Raw genomic sequence first — 23,356 nt, 5'->3', positions numbered from 1 at the left:
ATGATCATGTTTTAGAAGCTTTGAAGTCAAGGTAATCTAAAGATTTGAGTTTCATTTTGCACAATTGGCATGCGTTTGGGCTTTGATTTTGCGAAATGATTTTAGATTCTCAATGTTTTACAAGTTTGAGCTTGTTTTCTCAAGTTTTGGGGCCCAAACGTTGCATCTTGAGACTTTGGATTTGAGTTTTGAACTTGGAAGAACAATCTGGAAATTCTAGATTCTATCTCTTCGCTGGAGCGCACTCGAGCGACAGAACCTGTGCTCGAGCGACCACTCTGTATTTTGCACTCTTGTTCAAGCGACCAAAAGTTGGCTCGAGCGTAAAATGCATGCTCTCAGAATTTTAAAATTTTTGCAAACCGCTCAAACGACAAGAGTTGCACTCGAGCGAAGACCTTAGTCTCACACTCAAACGACTGTTGAGCGTGCATCGAGCGGAAAAATTAAGTAACCAGTACTTTTGCTAAGTTTATAGACCGCTTGAGCGACCACTCACATGTTTGGATGTTCGCTCAAGCAAAGGAAGTTACGCTCGAGCGAGACCCCTGTTTTCAGCATATTTGAGTAAGTGTTTTCTAGTGCATTTTAGCATCCTCATTGCATCATAGGCATTCCTAGGCCTAGATTAAGACATAATAATAAGGATAAGACTACACAAAGAATGAAATGAAGTAAGTTAAGTACAATCCGAGCTTGTGTTTCAATATGTGTATCTGTTATGTTTGTGTAGGTCACGCGCCGTAAGCTGCTGATTCATTGGTTGCTAGCAAGCTATCTGTGCAATTATCTGTGAGTAATAACTTAGTAAAGCTATGTTTGATATGAAAATACTTTCTAAATATTCTGATATGATATGAAATGTTTCTTATTGAAACGAAAGGCAATTTTGTGATTCCATGAATGATGATCCATAACTTGAAATGTATTTCCGGTATCCTTAGCTGAGGCACTCGCCCAGGGGACATAATACTCTGACTTATGGTCATGAGGCCCTCGCCCGAGGGAAACAATACCGTGGCCCAAGCCCTCGCCCGAGAGAAACAATAACGTGGCTCATGTAAGAGATATGTTATCCAGTATCGAAGGTTCCATTATGGAACTTGATATGCTTGACCAAAGAGATATGTTAATGCTAATGGAAGTACCACACATATGAACATGACTTTGTTTTGACATGACTATGCTTATCTCTTATTGATATGATATGAAACTGGACATCATTCATTAAAATCTTTATTCTATTATTATTCATTGAGCTTCGCTCACTATTTATATTATGTATGTAGGCGCGTGACTAGGCTCAGAGTTGATGACCTGGAGTCTTTGTTTTGTCGGCCAACCATTGTGCCTCCCGAGGAGATTCCGGAAAGAGTTCAACGGTCGAGTTCTGTAAACCATGACATAAGCTTGAGACTTTTGCTATTTTTGTGACCAGTTCTTTTGTTCTATTCATGTATAATGACAAGGTTGGATGGATGTCTATGATGTCATATATAGATATATATATATATATATATACAAAGTTTTAAATTATATGTCCCGTGTATGTTTACATAGCTCTATGGACTATGTATATTTCTATATTTGCTTCCATAGCCTCTAATTATATGTTAATTTGTTTAGAGGCCTTTGGTAATCCAATGATTATTGACCGGTTACGTTGCTAAATCTATAGGGGACAAGTTTGGGTCGTGACAATTAGCTGTTTCATTTTATGTGGGCGCACTATCTCATATCACTCTGTGAGAGATTACAGTTTCATTACATAAGTGAACTAACCCCCTTAGACTAGTATAAGGCCTTTTGAAGTCGTGAGGGCTTAGCTACTGGTTTTTGCCTAACTCCAAAGCAGACAATATCATGCTAGTTGGGGAGGGTTAGCTGCTTTATTTAGCACCGTTTGTGAGAATTGCCAGTTGAGGCAACTAGTCCCCTGGGGAGTTATGTGGGTGCACTATCCCACATCGCTCTGTGAGATATCATAACTTCACTACATAAGTGGACTAACTCCCTTGTATGAAGTCTTTTAAAGGTGTCGTCTGTGAGAACTCCCTGCTCAGGCAGCTAATCCACTAGGGAGTTATATGGGTGCACTATCCCGCATTACTCTGTGAAATATCACAGCTTCACTATATAAGTGGACTAACTCCCTTATTTGAAGTCTTTTAAAGCCGTAAGGGGTTAGTTACTAGTTTTCTCTTGCTCAAACAGCCAGTCCACTGGGGAGTGAAAACTCTCTGTTCAGGCAGCTAGTCCACAGGGGAGTTATGTTGGTGCACTATCCCACATCACTCTGTGAGATATCACAACTTCACTACATAAATGGACTAACTCTCTTATATGAAGTCTTTTAAAGCCGTGAGGGGTTAGCTGCTGGTTTTCGCCTGCTCAAGCAGCCAGTCCACTGGGCAAGTATATGGGTGCACTATTCCACATCGCCCCGTGAGAGATCACAGCTCCACTATATCCCTTAGACTAGTATGAGACCTTTTAAAGCCCTAAGGGGTTAGCTGCTGGTTTTTGCCTAACTCCAAAACGGAAAATATCGTATTAATCAGGAAATGTTAGCTACTTCATATGCAAATGGGATGTTATGTATTTTGGTACAACTTTACAATTTAACTAGGATTTTACGTGGCCAATCTTTGATTTAAGGAACTCTAGAAGAGTATTATGATGAATGCCGAGTGGTCATCCAAAGAAAATTGGCTATTCATTCCCCTTTCTACCTATGGGATAAAAATTGAGATTTGATTAGGTTCATGGACTACTTCACTTTTAATATATGATCGTCATATTATTTTCAAGAAAATTGAAGATAAGAACATCAATAATGAAATTTAAGTGGATGACCTTCACATTATTTTTAGGATAAATTACAAGTACCATCCATGATATTTACTTAAAATACAGATTGTCTTTTGTAATTTTAAAAATTACAAATGCTCCCTTTTCAAAAATTTAACAAAATTAACAAAAAAAATAAAAATAAAATTCCCAATCACTATCCTATACAATAATAAAATAACTTGAATTGTTAATTGAAATATATTTCTAACATCGTTAAAATTGTTAATTAACTTGATGATTTATGAAATTGGAAATTTAAAGGAGTGAGATGCAATTTTTAAAATTACAGGGGCAATTTTTATTTTAAGTAAATTTCTTGAGATATATTCGTAATTTATACTAAATTTATAATTTAAAAGTTAAGCATTACGTATTTATAAAGAGTTTTGTTAACAACTAACTATTTTTATTTTTATTTTTGGGAGTTGCCATTCTATGGGCTAACAAAAATTCACATGTGATAGCCCGAGCTTGTGAAGCCCAACTTTGCTAATATAACTATGCATGGTCTTCGGGAGATTCTATTTGGCCCCAAAAAAAAATGTCAAGAATTCCTAATTTTTTGATGCACTCTATTAAATTATTTAGAATTATAATTTATTCTTACCATACCTTATATTTTTTTTTCTAAATTACCCTTCAAGGTACACTCAAATAATAAATAAATCAAAAACTCAAATTATACCACTTTGAAAAATTCTTTAAAAAAATCCTTAAACAAATTTCTCATTACATATTTCTTTTGTACACAAATAGAGAATGCCGGCACCGGCAAAGAAAAACCACGAAACACATGCCTCTCTTCATCTCTACCTTCTCAATCTCTTCTAATATGATAATATTAATATCAAATAATATCAAATATAAATATATACATATTCATAGATATGATTTATAGACTATTTAAATCATTGTTGTTTTGGTAGTTTTTCGAAAATAACCCCATTAATGACCAATCCATACATGATCATCACATTTGAATACAGGAAGCGATAAGGCAAGAGAGAGAAAGAACAAATAAAACCAGAAGCATGAAGATGTTTAAAAGATTGGCTTCATGAAAAATTAAGAGGCTTTCAATGAAAATACAATGGCACATATTGTGTTTTTGTTTTCGTTGTAAGTAGTAACACAATAACAAACAATGATATTGATAATAATGGGAGAGTTTTGATGGAGTAGATTGGGGTTTTGGAGTGAGAAGAAAATAAAATAATTGAAACTTGAGAAAGAAAAAGAATACATATATAAGTTGTTTGGGTGTATTATGAAAATATATATATATATATATATATTAAGATTTAATATGTATTATCTTTATTAGTAAATTTACATTAAAATATAATAAGAATTAAATTTTAAAATTTTATTTAAACATATTAAATTATTATTTAGGTGCAAATCACCACACTATCCTGGATCCAAAAATCTGGATAGACCCACCAAGCCCAATCATATGCCAAGAATGGTCTGTTCACTTGGGGCCTTAAGGATACGTGTCTGAAGCGCGTATGCATTGGTTTATCCGTGCGGACTCCAAAAATTTTTGTAGACGAGGCCACTTTATAAATTTCATAAGTAAAAAATTAAATTAAAAAATATTCATTCTATTTGGTTTTAAGGTCTTAAAGGTAATTTGAGTTTTTTATTTTTCATATTGTTTATAGATTTTTTTTTTAGTTATAATTCTAATCAATTTTTTTTTTTTTTTAAATGTACATAAGTTAGATGTACCTAAAAAAATTATCAAAAAATCAATAAAATAAATCAATGAAGACAAAAAAAAATTGAAAATATACTGAATTTTTGCATTTTTTTTATATTTGGTGATTTTTTTAAAGATTTTTCATCAGTATTTTAATTTTTGAATTTATTTAGATTAAGAGAATCGGGAAAAAAAATAAATCAAACACTATTTTTAAAAACTGTTAACCAGAGTAATTTAAACTTTTCAAACACTAAGGTGCTGTTTGGTAATACTTACGTTTTCAGTTTTCTGTTTATATTTACAAAAATTTAAAAAAACTCAAATAAAAACTTGTTTGATAAAATTTTTGATTTATAAATTAGTGATTTTAGTTTGTAAATTTGGCCAAAAAATGAAAACACAAAAAATGTGTTTCCATTTTGAGTTTTCAGTTTTTTTTTTTACCACCCAACACTAGCCACCACCCGGCACCATTTTCCACCACCGTCTTCCGCCACCACCACCCACCATCCACTCCCACTTGCCACCACCACACACTACCCACCTCCCACCCACTCGCCACCACCACACATCCCTTGCCACCGCCGCCACTGCCGCCACCACCACCACCCGCCACCTACTTGCCACTACCACTCACCACTCACCTACCTCCACCATCCACCACCAGCCACCCACCACCACCACCAGCCATCCGCCACTCACCCGCCACCACCACCCACTGCCACCACCACCCACCACCACCACCACCACCATCACCCACCACCCACCCACCACCCACCTGCCACACCCACCCACCACCCACCTGCCACCACCACCCACCACCCACTCGCTACCACCTACCACCCGCCATCGTCACCCCACCCATCCACCACCACCACCACCTGCCACCACCCACCATCACCCGCCATCCCCCACCCACCTGCCACTACCACCCACCACACGGCACCACCATCACCACCACCCACTCGCTACCATCCACCACCAGCCACCGTCACCTACTCGCTACCACCCACCACCCGCCACCGTCACCCACCCACCCACCATCACCACCTACCACCCACCCGCCACCGTCACCCACCCACCCACCATCACCACCTACCACCCACCCGCCACCACCCGCCATCCGCCACTCACCTGCCACCAACACCCGCCACCACCACCACCACCACCCACTCGCTACCAACCACCACCCGCCACCGTCACCCACCCAGCCACCTACCATCACCATCTACCACCCACCCACCACCACCTGGTATCCGCCACCCACATGCCACCACCACCCACCACCTGCCATCACCACCCACTCACTACCACCCACCACCCGCCACTGTCACCCGCCCACCACCCGCCACCCACCTGCCACCACCACCCACCACCACCACCCACTCGCTACCACCCGCCACAGTCACCCACCCACCCACCACCACCACTACCACCCCACCCACCACCACCAGCTACCCACCACCCACCGTCACCACTTTCCACCACCGTCTTTCGCCGCCACTTGTCACCACTTGCCATTTCTCACTTTTTTTTATATTTTTAAATTTTTTTAAACATTTTGTCAATTAGCAAACGCGTTTGTAGTTTATGTTTTTCTAAAAATAAACAAAAAATAAACAAAAATCAATTTATAAAATTTTTGTAAATATAAACTGAAAACGTAAACGTTACCAAACAGACCCTAAGGGTCTAATAAATGAGAATCCCTATTTAATGGAATCCTTTAATTTTTTTAATAAAATAAAATAAAATGTTAATAATATAAATATTTTTTTTTTTCAAGAAATTTTTATGGCTTGACCTTGTGGGATCATCACACCTCAAGTAATGCCGGCCGTGTGGGTTTCTCTTAATCCTCAAGAAAGAAAACGAAGGAAAGCTGTGAGTTCTTAAAAAAAAAAAAGACTGTCGATTGACCTTCCACGCAACTACCACAGTCGTACCGTACAACATCAGCAGGTCACTTTCGTAATTAACAAAGTACTTCACGACTAGAATCATATTCGTGTCCCTCTTTCTCACAAAGTAAAGTCTTGATTTGTTTAATCTCCATCTCATCTCATCTCATCTCATCACATTATTACAAACAAACCCAAGAAATTCTTAGAAGAGAAAGTTAGGTTGGAAAGAGATCCAATTCTAGATGGGATTTGTGAGTTTTCTCAAGATGGGTTTGAAGTGCTTCTTCGATTTTCTTGCTTGGTATGAATCATTTGTTTTATCTGGCTACACCAAGAAAGTGAAAGAATTTTTTTTGCATTATTTAGTTACTTTGTCTTTACCCCTCTCTGTTTTTGATTTTCTCTTCGAATGTCCAACTTTCACGTTAGATATACTAGCCGATCTTTGGGAAGTTGATTTTCAGCTTTATCTCTATGTTTTGTTCCAACCTGATTTGTATATACACGTTTATGTGTATGTGTATGTGTGTATATATAAATATGTACGTACGTATGCATGTAGATACATACATATATATAATCTTACGTATTCTTGTATTTCACTTGCAGGCCTCTCTTTGCTCTGGTCTGTCCTCTGTAAGTACTCTCTCTCTCTCTCTAGTTTTTGATGAGTGAAGAGTAAAGTTGGTATCTTTTCATGCTAATGCGATTCAGAAATTTTAGTTCAGTAATTTTGTGAGAAAGGATAAAAAATGAAGGGAAAGATTACTCTTTCTTATGTTTGTTTGGTTTATAAATTAAGTGAGCAAATATGAGAGATCTCTGTTATTTTGTCTATTTCATTTCTCAAAAAAAGAAAAAGAAAAAGAAAAAGAGATTAGTGAGAAAACATAATCATTTTTTTTCCCTTTCTCATTTCATATGCTACCAAACGAAATTTTAATGTTAATGCTCGTTTTAATGGATTTTGCTTTGTTATATTCGGTGCTTTGTTTGACAGATATGCCTCAGTATGGGCAATCGAGAGTAATTCCAACTCGGACATGCGAAATATTGTGGCTTATTGGATTGTTTTCTCTTTGATTTCTCTCTTCGAGCTTGCTTTTGTGAAACTCATTGAGTGGTAATTAATTCTGGCACTACACTCTAGTACAAAGCTCGTTTTTGTTTCCTTATTTGTTTAGAAAATGATATTCGCAAATTTCATACATTTCTTCACCTCCTACTTCATTCAAATATTAAAAAAAGAAAAAGAAAAAATTATTTAGTAGTTTTGAAGTACTACATAGGCAATACATGGTACATAATAGGTAACCTAGGAGTCGCAAAATACACCGAGTGAATCGTTTTGTCTCCCAACTGCCTAACAAAGTTGGGTTAGCATTGTTCTATCTGTAAAGTTATTCGTTATGCTGTTGGTTATTGTACTCCAAAACTATTAAATAATTATTCAACATTAAATGTCGCCAATAGGATTTACTATGTCCAAAAAATATCAAGTAGTCCAGCCTTTAGGGCAAGGGATCTTTGTCCTCAACACACTCCCAATCATGCAAGATTGTCATATTTTGAAATTTCTGAATTAGAACCCTGCCTTATTGTCTTCTATGCTCGATACACTTCCAACCGCACAATCATGCTTAACTATTCCTGGCTTTCAACTTTTCCACCTTGGGAATCCCCAGCCTACATTTGTTTATCCATTGTTGTGTCCCTAAAATGTACCCAAGTTGGTCTTTATTTTGGGCTCTCATACATCTTAAGAGCGCAGAATTTTTACCAGACTTTCCCAAAATGTAGTATTGTTCTGTTTTTTTCTTTTTTTTCCCTTCTAAATTGTTCAATTTATTTGGCGGTGCTTTCTAATTTCCTTTGTGCATGTCAGGCTTCCATTCTGGCCTTACATGAAGCTAATGGCCATTTGTTGGTTAGGCCTACCCCACTTTAATGGTGCTTGCTATGTTTATGAGTGCCTTATTCGTCCGTGTTTATCTGTGAATCCACAAGGAGTTATCAGGCAGTTTGTCAAACACAAGGAGGACGTATCTCTCAATGCAGAAAGCTTTCTAGCTGTGGCAGAGATGTATGTTAAAGAGAACGGATCTGAAGCTTTGGAGAAACTCATCGACAGAAAGGTATGCCATACTCACTAAGCCTGTCAATGATAGATAAGATGTATAATGAGGAGTGTTTGAACAATTGGATAAATTTTGTAGAAAGCTAAATGTTTGTTAACAGAGTCTACAGTTTTATTAGGCTTTGAGTCAGCAAAGTTCATGTTATAATGTCATATGATAGGATCATTACGTGCAAATGCTGATATGCATGCATACATAATTGTCAAAAACTTGGATCTTTTCAATTTGGGTATACACGGAATATGCATGACAAAGTATATGCTCTCTCTCTCTCTCTCTCTATATATATATATGCTGTTGATTACCCTTTTGCCTTTGCTTCAGTCCAATCATACAATGCCAAAGATTGATGTGGAAGAGATCAAGGCAATAACAAATACGGTAGCAAAAGAAACAGTTGAGACAAAAGAAATGGCTGCAGCAATTCAGGTAAAGTTTCTTATGCTGCTTGTCTAATCCATGAGTTTTATCAGCTTCTGTTGTGAAATTCCAATGGGGGTTAGTGTTGGTCTTGCTTAGATTGAAGGGACAGACATAATCCTCCAATGGGGTTAGAATTTGGAAAGAGAAAAAAATCGTTGTTATTCTATACGATATACAATTTATTTAAATGTTTAGGACATATTCATGTACTTGCAGTACATATCCCAATATCAAATGATTAAGGTTTAGGGAATTTTGATGCCTACACATACCCACACCTGATACTCATACTGGAGTCGTGTAACAAATGTTATACCATGATTGAGTTTGTCATTGATAAGTATATCCTCTATGAACCATCTTTTTTGTTAGTCCAAATTCAAGGAGCCTAATGTTGCCAACAAGGATGCCAAAACAGTGGAACCAAAGGAGAAAATTCTTGCAGCTTCAACACAATGGGTAAGGTTTCCTATTTATTTTCTATCATAGTAATGTTTCTACTTTAAAGATAAAACCACCTATGAATCATCTGTTTTTCCCTTTTCAGTCCAAATTCAAAGAATTTGCTGTTGCTAAGGAGAATGCCAAAGCAGAAGAACTGAACGAGAAAAATTCCACAACTGCAACAGAACAGGTAATGTCTGCTATCGTATTTTTCACTATATTTTGGTTCCTCAAGTGCTGCAATTTTTCATTCATTTTTTTCATTCATATAATCAACTTATATCCCTTTCCCACCTCTACAGTTGCTTTTTGTTGGTTTAGTTGCATTTTATTAACTTCAATTACATTCCTAAGTTTTCGTTTGTTGTATTCATAGTTCTCAAATCAAAATATGAATCATGTATCATTTTTTCTATTTTTCTGACTCTGTATTGTATCATATCATATTGTTGTAAGATTTTTTAACATCTTTAAAAATAGGTAGAAAATAAACCTAACAAATATCTTGAGAGAACAAAACACTAACGATGAAAAATTCTTAAAATTGCAAAAGTAAGGTTGCTTGAAGATAAAACACATATAAAATGTATAATTCTCAATACTTAAATGCATATAAAGTGTAGAGTGAAGTTAAAATATGTATAAAATACTATCTTAGGCCTCGTTTGGGAACATGTTATTTTAGTAATTTTTTGGCTTTTTATGAAAAGATGTGCAAAAAGATAGAGTGTGATGTGACAACTTATGATAATTTTTTGACTAAATTATATAGTCGACAAACGAGACCTTAATTCACCATTTAGCTTTTAATATTTTCAAAGAGTTTGTCAATAGTAGAAAATTTTAAACTTTTACTGGTGTATGTAGGTATAAATCAACCGCATATGATACTTACATATTAAACTAATAGATATTTTTCGAAAAAGTAGAGAAAATAGAAGGGAAGGTACCATTCGCATCTAAAAAAATATTATTTTTTAATACATTAATGAGAATTTCTAACAACATTTTAATTTACTAGACATTAAGTCCAATTGCTTTTTTCAAATTTGCTAAAGAATTTTAAGTATTCATGTATCATATCATGTCTCGTGTTTTGTAAATTGCATTATGTATCGTAAGAGCATCTCCAATGCATTGCTAAAATAGCTGCCAAAGCCATAACACGTATTGATTTCTTGCTATAAATATAAAAATGTAAGATATGTCTGCTAACTACAGGTTAAGTGTGTTGAAGAGCCAAATCTTTCTCAAACTGAGAAGAGAACAGTTACCTCTATTAAAATTGAGGAAAAGACCGTGATAGAAGATGTTAGAGAGAACGAAGTTGAGGAGGTACCTGCTGTCGCAGCTGGTGGTGGAGAGAACAAAGTTAAGGAGAGACCTGCTTCAGAGAATGTTCAGAAAGAGTGGACGTGTGCTGTATGTCAGGTGACGACCTTGTGTGAAGAAAACTTGAAGTCTCATCTTCAGGGGCGAAGACACAAATCCACTTGTGCAGAGCTGAAAGCAATCAAGCAAGCAATCAAGCTAGCAAACAAAAACAAGGGCTGCCCGTCTTCAACAGCCATCAGGAGCCCCAAAAGCCCATTGCTGGTGATTGGATAAACCAAAATAAAAGTAAGAAACAAGTGGACATCGCACAAGTGAACCGGATTATTGAGCAACGCAAACAGAAAGAAGTAAAGAACACTACTGGGTATGGGGTGAACAAGTCTAAATTATGTTGCTTTATCTGTAATGTTAAGTGCCCTGGTGAGGTTCATATGGTTTCTCACCTTAATGGGAAGAAGCACTTGTCCCGGGTTCAACATATAGTGGATTCTTTGGGTGGAGGAGATTAATAGGATCATGGAGGCAGTTTAGTATTTCATCCCAACAAGACTAGCATACCTGCAGAAGAAATTAAACATTGACATGGTTGTTTCTACTAATGATTTTGTGGTTTTCAGTTCCAGCTTTTTTTGGGGTCATATCTGTCTCGACTAGATAATGTATACAAATGGGATGTTATGTATTTTGGAACAGCTGTACGATTTAAATAGATTTTTATGTGGCCAGTCTTTGATTTAAGTAACTCTAGAAGAGTATTATGATGAATACTGAGTGGTCATCCAAGGAAAATTGACCATTCATACCCCTTTCTACCTAATGGGATAAAAAAAAATTGAGATATGATTAGGTTCAAGGCTATTTCTGTTCAAATTAGTCTTTAAGCAAACACAATTTTAGGGGCTGTGTCTCTGATGTTGTAGTTTGGCGGCAAAGAAAATTTATTGACCTTTTCTTTGAGGTGCAACAAAACTTCCCTCTGACCCTTTGTCGTGTCCAAATCCGGACCTTGCAAACTTCCAGGATGCTTGAGCTTGACCATGTCCCAATACTCTCTCAAAATGTTTGTTTGGACGGATTGGATAATGAGATATTAGAATCTATCGGATTGTAATCCTGAGATTTATAGTCCTGGGACTATTTAGTTGGATAGGATATATATCCAAGTCGGTTTAGTCATAGGATTAGATGTCAGGAAATACTCAAATAACTATTTTACCATTTTTAATTATTTACTAAGTAATAGCAATATTAAACGTATCTTTAATATTTTAATTATTTTTAGCTTGATTAAATAAAAATTTATTTTATTTTATTTTATTTTTTACACAATTAAATAAATAAAATATAAATAAAAATATATGCTATTTTTTTAATTAAAATTTTAAATAATAATAATAATTAAATAATGAAATTAAATAAAACATCTATTAAAATTTAAATAATGAAATTAAATAAAATATCAACAAAATTTAAAAAAAAAATCAATAAAATATCTATAAAAAATTATTTAAAAAAATTAAATCAATAAAAATCAATAAAAATTAAATAAAATTATTTTATTTTATTTTTAAATTGAGACTACTTTATTAAGTATAATTAATACCATGAGGAAAAAGATATTTAATACTAGAGGGTCAACAATGTAATTTGACAACCTAATCTCACGGGATGAGTTTTTTCATGATTTGTGTCCCACTCCCCATCATGGGATACAATAGTTCGATAAATTTGGGATTAATAGTCCGAAAAAATTTAAAACAAACAATGGACAATTAGTCCAATCCCACCAAACAATCGTGCTATCTCTCTCTCTCCCCCTCTCTCTCACGCAGTCACACAGTTAAAAAGGAAAATTGAAGATGAGAACATCAATAATGAAATTTAAGTGGATGACCTCCATATTATTTTTAAAATAAATTATAAATATACCTCATAAAATTTGTTTAAAATATATATTGTCTCTTATAGTTTTAGAGATTAAGGTCAAGTTTGGGAAGATAAGAAAAAGTCAAAAAGTCAAAGTTACTCAAAAAGTTAAAAAGTTAACACTATTCACCAAAAGTCAACAATTACGGCTGCAGAACTCTCAATCCTAATTTTCCCTACAAATCAAATTTTACAATTTTTTAATACATATTTTTCCATAAAAAGTCAAAAAGTTAACCTAAACATTCATATTTTTTTCCTCAATTTTTTAGTCCAAAAAGATAAAAAGTGCACTTATTTAGGGCACCCCAAACAATCCCTAAGGCCAAGTTTGGCAAGTTGCCAAAAAGTCAGAAAGCCAAAAAAGTTACTCAAAAAGTTAAAAAGTTATCACTATTCACCAAAAGTCAAAAATTACAGCTGCACAACTCTCAATCCTAATTTTTCCCTACATACTAATTTATATAATTTTTAATACACATTTTTCTATAAAAAGTCAAAAAATTAACCAAAACATCCATATTTTTTTCCTCAATTTTTTAGTCTAAAAAGATAAAAAGTACACTTATTTAGGACAACCCAAACAACCCCTAAAAATGTCCCTTATCAAAAATTTAATAGAATAAATAAATAAATAACTCAACTAATCTTTTATACAATAATAAAATTATATGAATTGTTAATTAAAATATATTTATAATATCATTAAAAATAGTTAATTGATTTAATGATTTATTGATAAAATAAATTATTTATTATGGGATGAAAAACTTCAAAAGGAAGATATTTTACTGTCGAAATTGAGATCGCCTCCAAAAGATGCCTTCAAGCTAGTAAATGAGAAGGCAGCTAAAAAAACTGGATTAAGAACATTAATGCCGACTTGAGTCATATCCGGTTAATGCTAGGTTTATACACAAGTCCAATCATAAATGACATTTTTCTTAAATAAAACTACGTCTAGGATATCAAAAAACAAAAAAAAAAAAAAAAAAAAAAAATCCAGAAACACCAAATTTGATACAACCTTCTTATATGAGATGGGTTCTACTTTTTTGTGCATTTCACAGTCATACAAGAATGTCATGTCTGATTCTGTAATTAGTTATACATTGAAGAACTAAAAAGAAAAAAGAAAAATAAACAAACACGTCTAGTTGCTTACAACAAATTATTTTTTTCAATATCTTCCAAGCTTGTAGATAATTAGGCCAAAAATAGAGTAAATATATCAAAGTAATGTTTTGGAAAGATGGTAAAAATTTGATTTTTTGACTTTTTTGTGTAAAAAAATAAAATGGTGATGTGACTTAAAAAAAGATAAAAAACAAAAAAAAACAAAAAAGCTAATTTTTCCAAATTGTCCCAAAGGAAAATGTTATGGTGTGCACTCCTTTACGGATGCATACCGTATACACTCTACTACAAAATGTATAATTTTACCACAAAATTTTGTGAGCAAATAATAAAGAAGGAGATGGATTCAAGTGATTTGCCTTAGAAAATTACAACCCATTCTAACTATACAAAATTAGTGGCACAAATAAAAAATTTAATAAATTGCTCAAGCAAAATCAATACTCCGAAGGCAAGAAAGGGGGCTTGTAACAAAATCAATAATTTCAGGCACAAATAGCAGGTCATTTTCAAAGAAAATGAAAATGCTAGGGGGTTTTAAATGATTTTCTAAAAAAATATTTTGACTTAAAAGGTTTTATTTTGTTTATCCATGTGCCTAAAATAACCTTACAATCTAAGAAGTATAGATAGAGACACATGACACGACATAGATATGACACGGATACGCCGACACGTTAATTTTCAAAAAATACAGGATACGACACGTGGAGGACACCCATGAAATATATAATTCTATATATTTATATATATGAATATATCATTCAAAAATAATAAAAAATGTAATATGACACTAAATTTTATAAATTTTTATGGCTTTTGTTTTGTTATTGTGTTTTAAGTTGTTTTATTTAAACTTATAATTAGTTTCACATGTGTCTAATCAATAGACATGTGTGTTTAAGTAATTGGCACGTGTATCATCTAAATGTCCAAAGAGTGTCCAGATCTTTAAAAAAATTTAAAAAATAAGATACGTTTTGAAGAGTGTCGGACACGTTCTTATGAGTGTCCAAAGAGTGTCGATGTCCGACACGGATACGAAACGGATACATCACCTTCTTAGAAGTGTCTGTACTTCTTGGCTTACAATGAATAGACATAACTATTTATTTATTTATTTATTTTTCTAATTGGTTCTTTAATGAGAGCTTACTACTTTAAAATAAGGGGGAATTACAGCACGGTGAGAATAAGAAAAAAAAATTATAAAAATATGTGAAGTGCAAATGATTTTATGATGAGATGCAAGTGAAATATTGTGGGTCCCTCCGTATTTGTGCCAAAAAAAAAAACCTATATCCCATTGAGATGTAATTCTCCCTTAAAAAAACTAATCAGAAAAAGAAGTTATCCTTACTTAAAAATGGATGAATAAATTTTTTTTTAGCTTTAGGTTGATAACAATATTATTAAAAGAATAGCATTATATAAATATAATTTTTAAATAACATTTTCATACCGAGAAACAAAGCCAGCCTAACTTTCCATGACACATAACATAAAATTTGAATGGAAACATTTTTATATTTAAATAATATTATATTATAACTCTTTAACGTAAAATTTATTTCTTTTTCATTCTTCTAATTAAAATTCAATTTTTTTTTATTTTTATATTTGGGTCATTAGACAAGGAAATTTTTTTTTACCAGGTCTTTGAAAATAGAGATTTTTATTTATTTATTTTAAGCCTCAACTATTGAGGGTCTTTGGACAATGACATCTTTTATTTTTCTTCACCATTCTATGCATTTTGAATTACGCTTTGGACATTCAACAAATAACTTAAAAACTAGAGGTCTATGTGCATTTGATTTGGGTTTTCTCATCAAAGCACAACTTAGACAAAAAATTTCAAGTACAACATGACATGGGAAGAAATGCAAGCTCTCTCATGAAATGGAAAGGGACACACTTTTGTTATATTTGGACCACCTTTTTTAGAATTTTTAGACTTTTTAGATGTACATTTTGTATTTGTAGAATAATTATTTGGCACTAATAATGATACTGAAAAATTTATCAATTTGATAAATGATTGAAACATTTTAATTTTTGTTTGTGAATTTTGATTTATTTTTAGTTTATTTGTGATAGTTTGTATTGAAATACAATGCGAGAAGTATAAGTAGTAGTTAAATTTTATTTTTTAAAAATATTTTTACAATAATAAATAAGACTGATCCGTAACAACTTTTTTATTTTATTTTTTGGGAGTTGTTATTCTATAGGCCAACAAAAAATCACATGTGATAGCCCGGGTCATGTGAAGCCCAACTTTATCAATCCTCTTGTATATCACCACTCTTTTGGGGATTCTATTTACACCTAAAAATTCAATTATTGTGCTTAATTTCTCAGTACTCCTTATTAAATTATTTAAATATATAATTTAATCTTAATACATCATATATTTTTCTACAAATTACCTTTAAATATTATAATATTTTAATTTTATGGAACACTCAAAGTCACCATGTTCAAACTTACAAAGCCAAACATAGTCAGAATGTTCAGCCGTCCAGTGCCGAACAAGTTTGTTTTGTTTGGACTTTCAAATCTGAACAAAGTGAATTTGTTTGGATCTAAAAATTCGAACGGCATTAACGTAAAACAAGTTGAATATTCACTTCTATGTAAAAAAAAAAAAAAATTAGCACAGAAATCAATAATTGTATTTTGATATTTATGTAAATACTTACCTCTTCTTTGATAGGTTGTTTCAAACAAGAGTTTTGATTATTATTCTCATCTATTGTTTGATTTTATTCAAACTTTCTTTTTTTTGTAAGTAACAACACAATGAGAGACAATGACGTTAATTATAATGGTGAGTTTTGGTGAGGTTGATTGAAATTTTGGAGGAGGAAGAAGAAGAGAAGATATTTGAAATTTGGGGAAAAAATTAAAGAGACTTAAATATGAAAAATATGTATAAGTGATTAGGGTGTATTATGAAAAAAAATATTTTATTTTAGAGATTAATATATGTTATTTTTATTAATAAATTTTTATTAAAATATAATAGAAACTAAAATTTTAATATTTGAATTCAACTCAGAGAGTTTTTTTTTTTTTTTTTTTTTGTGCAAATAGAATCTCTTGCACTCTCTCCTAAGTTCAAAAAGGGCAAATTACCTAGAAATCTATTTTGAAAAGTGTGTATTCTATTTAATTTCAAACTTTTTAGATAGATCCAAAAGTCCTATATGCATTTATCTTCTTCTCTCTTCCCTACACCTTTCTTTTTCTCTAATATCAGCGCCACCGACAACCACGACCACAACCATGCCTTCTTTCTTTTCTTTCTCTTTCTAATCTACAGTCACCAGCGATCATGTAATAACCCCGACCTATGATTAACGTTTATTCATGATTTCATGTGTCTAATAAGTCGCCAAGATCAAATTTGGGATTTATTCCATATGTTTTATATTATTTGTGTTTCTATCTATTTATTGTAGGAATATCTGTTTGAGATTCTGTTATATTTTGCGAATTGAAGGTCTTATTGGCATCTAATTCTGAAATTGATTTGATTTATGTGTTATGTGGAATTTATAGGATTTTATGATAGGCTTAATTGAAATTCGATTTGGAACGATTAAATTAGAATAATTAATGTCAATGTGATTAACCTAAGTCAATCTTAATTAAGCCACTTTAATTAAGCCAATCTAAGGCTACTTAGACTCCGTTATTTTACTTTATACCCTCATTCCCTACTCCTTGAGCTCAAAAACGTGAGAGGAAGAGAGAATTAGAGAGTGAGAGTTGATCTCAAGAGGCAAAAAAGGAAGATTTGCTAGGAAATTAAAGGGAAATTGGAGAATTGAGTTGAGATTCACCAAGAGCTTAAAGAATTGAAGACCTTAAGTAAGAAACTAGGCCTTTAGTCTTGAAGTTGAGTTGATTCACCAATGAATTTAAGTGAATTGAGCTAGGAGATGCAAGAACCAAGCTTAAGAAGTAGGAGGGAAGATCAATTCATACATGCATGTACATTTTATTACATTTGGAGCATGTTTACTAGGAATTCTCTCATGCATGTCATAAATTGAGCTTAGTTGTAAGAATTCATTATGTTTTACATCCTCTCATTTCATTTTATCATAATTTGGAAACTTGAAGCTTAATCATTTCATGCATGTCATGTTTTTGGAGAGTTCATGAAGTTTAAGTTGAGTTTGCGAACAATTGGCATGCTTTTGGGCCTTGATTTCATGAAAGGATCTTTAAATCATGATGTTTTATGAATTTCTAAATGTTTTCCAGAATTTTGGCCCAAAAGGATGAGTTTTGAAGTATTTGGTTTGAGTTTGAAGCTTGGAGATTGTAACAACCCCGATCCGTAATTAGCTACTAATCCGTATTTAACGATGCTACTAAGAAAATTAAAATAACTTATATGTTTATTTTGTATTTTCCATAATTTTGGCTTTCTATCTGTTACTTATAGAAATATCTGTTTGGAATTCCACTTTAATATGTAAATTGAAAGCCTTATCGGCGGCCGAATCTGAAATCGATTAATATTTTATGCTAATTAGAATTTATGTGACTTTATGGTATGTTCAAATGAAATTTGATTTGGCATGATTAAATTAGATTAAAAAGTTGTATTACATCATTTTGAATTATTTACCAAATTGCCATTAGTGGACAATGCTAGGCCATCTATTAGTCTTGATTTATCTATGCTTGGCATCACTCTTCATTCATCTTCCTAGAGACAAAACCGACTAGAGAGAGAGAGAGAGAGAGAGAGAGTTAGGAGAAAATTGGTTTCAACTAGGAATTCTTGCTTGAACGTGGAAGAATTGAAGAGAGGATTGCATAATTGAGCTTCTAGACTTGAAATTAAAGACCCAAGGTAAGAAAATCATCTTCTTGATTGTGCATTTAAGTTATACCTTGCATGGTCCATGGTAAAATTGAAGATTAAAGTTAAGAATTGGTTTAAATGTTGAATTGAGTAGTAATTCATGCATGCATGTTCATATCTTAGCATTTTGAAGTGTTTTCATGGAAATTCTTGCATACAAGCCCATATTCTAGCCTTAGTTCATGAATTCATCATGATTTTGAGCTCAATCTTACATTTGGTCATGTTTTAGAGCATTGGATTTAAAATGAACACTTGCATGTTAAGCTCTTGTTTTGTTCTTGAAGTTTTATTCGAAATTGGGTTTAATTGACTCACTTTTGGGCTTTGATTTTACAAATTGATCTTTGAGACATCTTATACTATGAGTTTACAAGTGTTTTCCAGAAAATGGGTCCAAAGGGTTGAGATTTGACGTGTTGAATGCTTGGTTTGAGCTTGGGAGGCAAATCTGGAAATTCCAGAATTTGGCTTCCTCGCTTGAACAAAGGATTCCATGCTCGAGCGACCATCGTTTGTTTAGAGCTTCGCTCGAGCGAAGGAATGGTGGCTCGAACGTAAATTACAAGCTCTCAGGTTTTAGGTACACGCAGACGCACGCTCGAGCGACGAGACCTACGCTCGAGCAAAGAGCTGTGTCTCACGCTCGAGCGAGCATCAAGCGTGAAATTTCAACAGCCAGTACTTTTGCATTTTTACAGACCGCTCGAGCGATGGAGTCTACGCTCGAGCGACCTCTCTGTTTTGACAATCTCGCTCGAGTGAAGAAAGCCTCGTTCGAGCGAGACCCCTGTTTTCAGCAAGTTTTGAAAAATGTCTTCCAAGACATCTTGGTATCCTCATTCCATCTTAGGCATTCCTAAGCCTTAATTAAGCCATAGTATTGAGGTTATTGTCACGACCCAAACCCGGCCCTATGGGTTTAGCACCGTAACCGGCCAGTAATCCGAGATTACCGAAGGCCTGCAGAACAGTAATACAGTAAAACAGAGTACAGGGCCTGGCGGAAGCCAATACAGTAATTAAATAGTGTCCATTGAGCTGTGACAGTCTGTATGCAAAAAGGCTTTTCATACATTTATACACAAGCAGTACAGAACAGTATGTACAATATTGACATCCATTCAAACTAGGGACTCAACCCTACAGAACAGTACAGAAAACATTCCGTCTGTACAAAACAGTACGGTCTATACAAAACAGTAAAACAGTACAGAAGGGGGAAAAACAGACAAAACACCCCCAAGCCATAGCATGGCAACTCGGAACCTCGCAGTGAGGCACAAAGGCTGGCTTGACAAAACTGGAGTAACCCTGACGCCTCTAGCTGCGGTCTGGTGCCTGAACACCTACATATATATATGAGCAGTGAGCTAAAGCCCAGTGAATAACATAAAGCGTAAAGAGGTTTAGAATGAATGTCCTTACAGTAATGAAAACAGTTCAATTCAATCAGTATTTCAGTTGTTCAGTACAGTAAACAGTCATATGTGGTACATCCATTAGCATAACAGTAACAGTAGGTCTTGAAAGACCGAACAGTAATGATGGCCATCAGTCAGTAAACAGTAGTGGTTCCACGAGGGAACCGACAGAGATCTCTGTAACAGTAACAGTAACAGTAAACAGTAGGTGCTAAGGATGCCACAGTACAGTTCAGAAATAAAGGACATACATTCATTCAGTTAACAGTAATCAGTTCAGAAAACAGTACAGTTCAGTTGTTCAGAAAATAATCATTTGTGAACATATCTTTACACAATCGTTACTCACAGAGTTCTGGGCTACAGTATGCTAGAGCGTGTCTCCCCAGTTGCCAACCCTACACAGTTCACAGGTTGAACACACTAAGCTACACAGTTGGGAAATCTCATAACTTAATCCCTAATTTGCCTTGGTGTGTTCTACAATGATATCCTCATCTAAATGTCTTAAACTAGGCCTAAGAATGCCTAGGATGGGATGAGGATGCAAAAATACACTTGGAAAAATTTCGCAAAGTTTGCTGAAAATAGGAGCCTCGCTCGAGCGAGACTTTCTGCGCTCGAGCGTAAGTCCAAAATCAAAGGCTTCGCTCGAGCGAGGAATCCTTCGCTCGAGCGGTCTGCAAAACAGTAAAAGTACTGGATGCTGAAATTTTACGCGCGATCGTCGCTCGATGGTCGCTCGAGCGGAGCCCTGGACAAAGGTGCTCGCTCGAGCGGGGAATCCTTCGCTCGAGCGAGGAAGCCAAATCTGGAATTTCCAGATCTGCCTCCCAAGCTCAAACCAAGCATTCAACCACTCCAAACTCGACCTCTTGGGCCCAAATTCTGGAAAACATCACTAAATTCAATGTATAACAAGTTTCAAAGCTCAATTTATGAATTCAAGCCCCAAAGGTGAGTCAATTAAAACCATATTCAAACCCATTTTCAAGAACAACATTCAAACATGCATGAATGAGTTTTAAACCAAATTGAAGCTCCAAAGCTTGCTCAAATGAGCTCATTTCTTTCCAAAACCAGATGAAAACATGGTCTATAACAACAATATGAGCATGCATGTACCAATGTCTATGTAATCAACCTCAAAATGCAATAATACTAACATGCATGCAAGAGATGAGCTTCAATCCAACATGTATGCACCAAAACATGGCTTAACTCTACAATTAAAGCATGAATTGTGCAAGAATGAACTCAAGAACAACAACAAGAAGATGAATGTCCTACCTTAGTCTTGTATTCAAGGTCTAGGAGCTCAAAGTAGCAATCACACTTCAATTCCTTCAATTTCCAAGCAAAACTAAGCCAAAAGAGGTGAAATCTAACTCTCTCCCTTAACTCTCTCCCTTTAGTCGGCAAAAGCAAGAATGAGCTGAGCAAAATGTTTGATTCAAGCATTTCAAGGTTCCAACATGTTATAATAAGGGCCCACTAACAATGGCAAAAGTGTAATTACGTCGAATTCTTTAATTAGCTTATTTTAATCTAATTTAATCATACCTAATCAAGTTTCAAATAATTATACCATAAAATCACATAAATTATGAGGGTCATAGAACACTAATCGGTTTCGGATTCGGCCGCCGATAAGGCCTTCAATTAGCAGTTTAAACATATAAGCATGAACAGATAGTCAGACAATCAAACAGATAGAATGCAATTAACTAACATATACTCAGTCAATTCAGTTTCCAATTTCAGTCAGTCAGTTCAGTACTTTAATCAGTTCAATTATCAGTCAGTTATCAGTCATCATCAGTTCCGTTTAGCAGTAATCGGTGATTATCGGTAATCAATCAGTCCCTAATCAGTAAACAGTATGGGGGTTGTTACAGTTATGGATTAGAAACACACTAAGAAAAGAATGTACTAAGTTCCGAGACTGCAAGTGTGTGTGTTTTTAGGCAATGTGATAAGATAGAATAAGAACCAATGTAATAAAAGCTAAGCCTTAATGGCCTCTTGAATGTGTAATGATAAGGCATGCTTGTGTTATGAATTTTGTGACTGTAGCTCAAGACTCAGGGGTTGATTGACCATTGCTGGAACCACTGTGAGTAACATTTCTGTAAAGATATGTTGATATGAATTATGTTCCAAATGAAATGTGATAAGCTATGATTTCTGAAATGATATTTATTTACGTGAACGAACATCCCAAGTTTGAAATCTATTATGGCATCCATAGATAGTCCCAAGTCATGGGGGACGACATGAAAATGTGGGTCCATGACATACAAGTTTACGAGATCTCATTAGCCACTTCATTGTGGTGATATGTGTTTAATCGGTATCCGGAACCGATTACTCTAATCAGAAGACGTTCTGTGATGTGTTCTATGGGATGTACCATTATTATGTTCTGATATAAGAATGATTATGCTCTGGTCTATTTTTTGCTTATGATATATTCAGATTTCGTTCACTAAACCCTTTACCTTAATGTTATTCATTGGGCTTTAGCTCATTGTGTGTATATATATGTATAGGTGAGCATTCTGGAGCCCGAGCCTGAAGGCTTTTGTCTAGATCCGTGTTCTGTTGTCAGTCAACCATTATGCCTCACGTGGAGGTTCCCGAAGTGTCCTGTGTTCAAATTCTGTTGGTTTTGTGTTTATGTATGACTGGATTTAATTCTATTGGCTGGACTTAAGATACTATAATGTGTGTGGGTATAATGTATGAATGACTGCTGCATATGTATATAATGTTTTTTAAATATTCCGTATCATATAAGTTAGCACAGCTCATTGGACAACTATATTTATGTATTTGCTTCCGCTAGCCCCCTTAATTTTGTTAATCTATTCAGAGGCCTTCGGTAGTCCAAGGATTACTGGCCAGTTACAATGCTAAACCTATAGGGGCGGGTTTGGGTCGTGACAGAGATCAAATCTGAAAATTTCAGAATTTGAATCTACGCTTAAGCGTAAGAGTTCACACTCGAGCGAGCACTCTGAATGCGTGCACTTTCACTCGAGCGATATGATACCCGCTCGAGCGTGAGATGCATGTATCCATAAATTCATATGTTTTGCAGCACGCTCGAGCGACAGATGTCATGCTCCAGCGAGGGTCTGAGTCTCACGCTCGAGCAGAGATCGAGCGTCCAT

The 23,356-nt window shown here is 34.5% G+C and overlaps 1 protein-coding gene across 3 annotated transcripts; it reads left to right on the top strand.

The window, feature by feature from the left end:
• Positions 1–6,355: 6,355 nt before the first annotated feature.
• Positions 6,356–11,543, top strand: LOC114282630 (uncharacterized). 3 transcript variants are annotated; one of them, XM_082905915.1, is made up of 8 exons: positions 6,356–6,523; positions 7,075–7,101; positions 7,466–7,588; positions 8,351–8,600; positions 8,928–9,032; positions 9,399–9,485; positions 9,574–9,660; positions 10,692–11,543. In XM_082905915.1, exons 3-8 carry the CDS (start codon positions 7,509–7,511, stop codon positions 11,076–11,078), a joined length of 996 nt encoding a protein of 331 aa, XP_082762041.1. In that variant the 5' UTR covers positions 6,356–6,523; positions 7,075–7,101; positions 7,466–7,508; the 3' UTR covers positions 11,079–11,543. The 3 variants fall into 3 exon arrangements, with proteins under 3 accessions (XP_082762041.1, XP_028081173.2, XP_082762043.1); XM_028225372.2 differs by having other exon boundaries at positions 6,356–6,766; XM_082905917.1 differs by having other exon boundaries at positions 6,440–6,766; positions 8,483–8,600.
• The last annotated feature ends 11,813 nt before the right edge of the window (positions 11,544–23,356 follow it).

This window comes from Camellia sinensis, chromosome 2 (genome assembly GCF_055761805.1).
Source record: "Camellia sinensis isolate YWXY chromosome 2, ASM5576180v1, whole genome shotgun sequence".
NCBI classification, from domain to species: domain Eukaryota; kingdom Viridiplantae; phylum Streptophyta; class Magnoliopsida; order Ericales; family Theaceae; genus Camellia; species Camellia sinensis.
Note: the sequence above shows the minus strand (reverse complement) of the source record. Positions and strands in the feature narration are given on the sequence as shown.

What these genes read in the sequence shown, in the direction of transcription:
- LOC114282630 (XM_028225372.2), top strand. Translation starts at nt 6,708, where the DNA reads ATGGGATTTGTGAGTTTTCTCAAGATGGGTTTGAAGTGCTTCTTCGAT. An exon ending in AAATGGCTGCAGCAATTCAG is followed by an intron (nt 9,033 to 9,398) that starts GTAAAGTTTCTT and finishes CTTTTTTGTTAG; the next exon opens with TCCAAATTCAAGGAGCCTAA. An exon ending in CCACAACTGCAACAGAACAG is followed by an intron (nt 9,661 to 10,691) that starts GTAATGTCTGCT and finishes TGCTAACTACAG; the next exon opens with GTTAAGTGTGTTGAAGAGCC.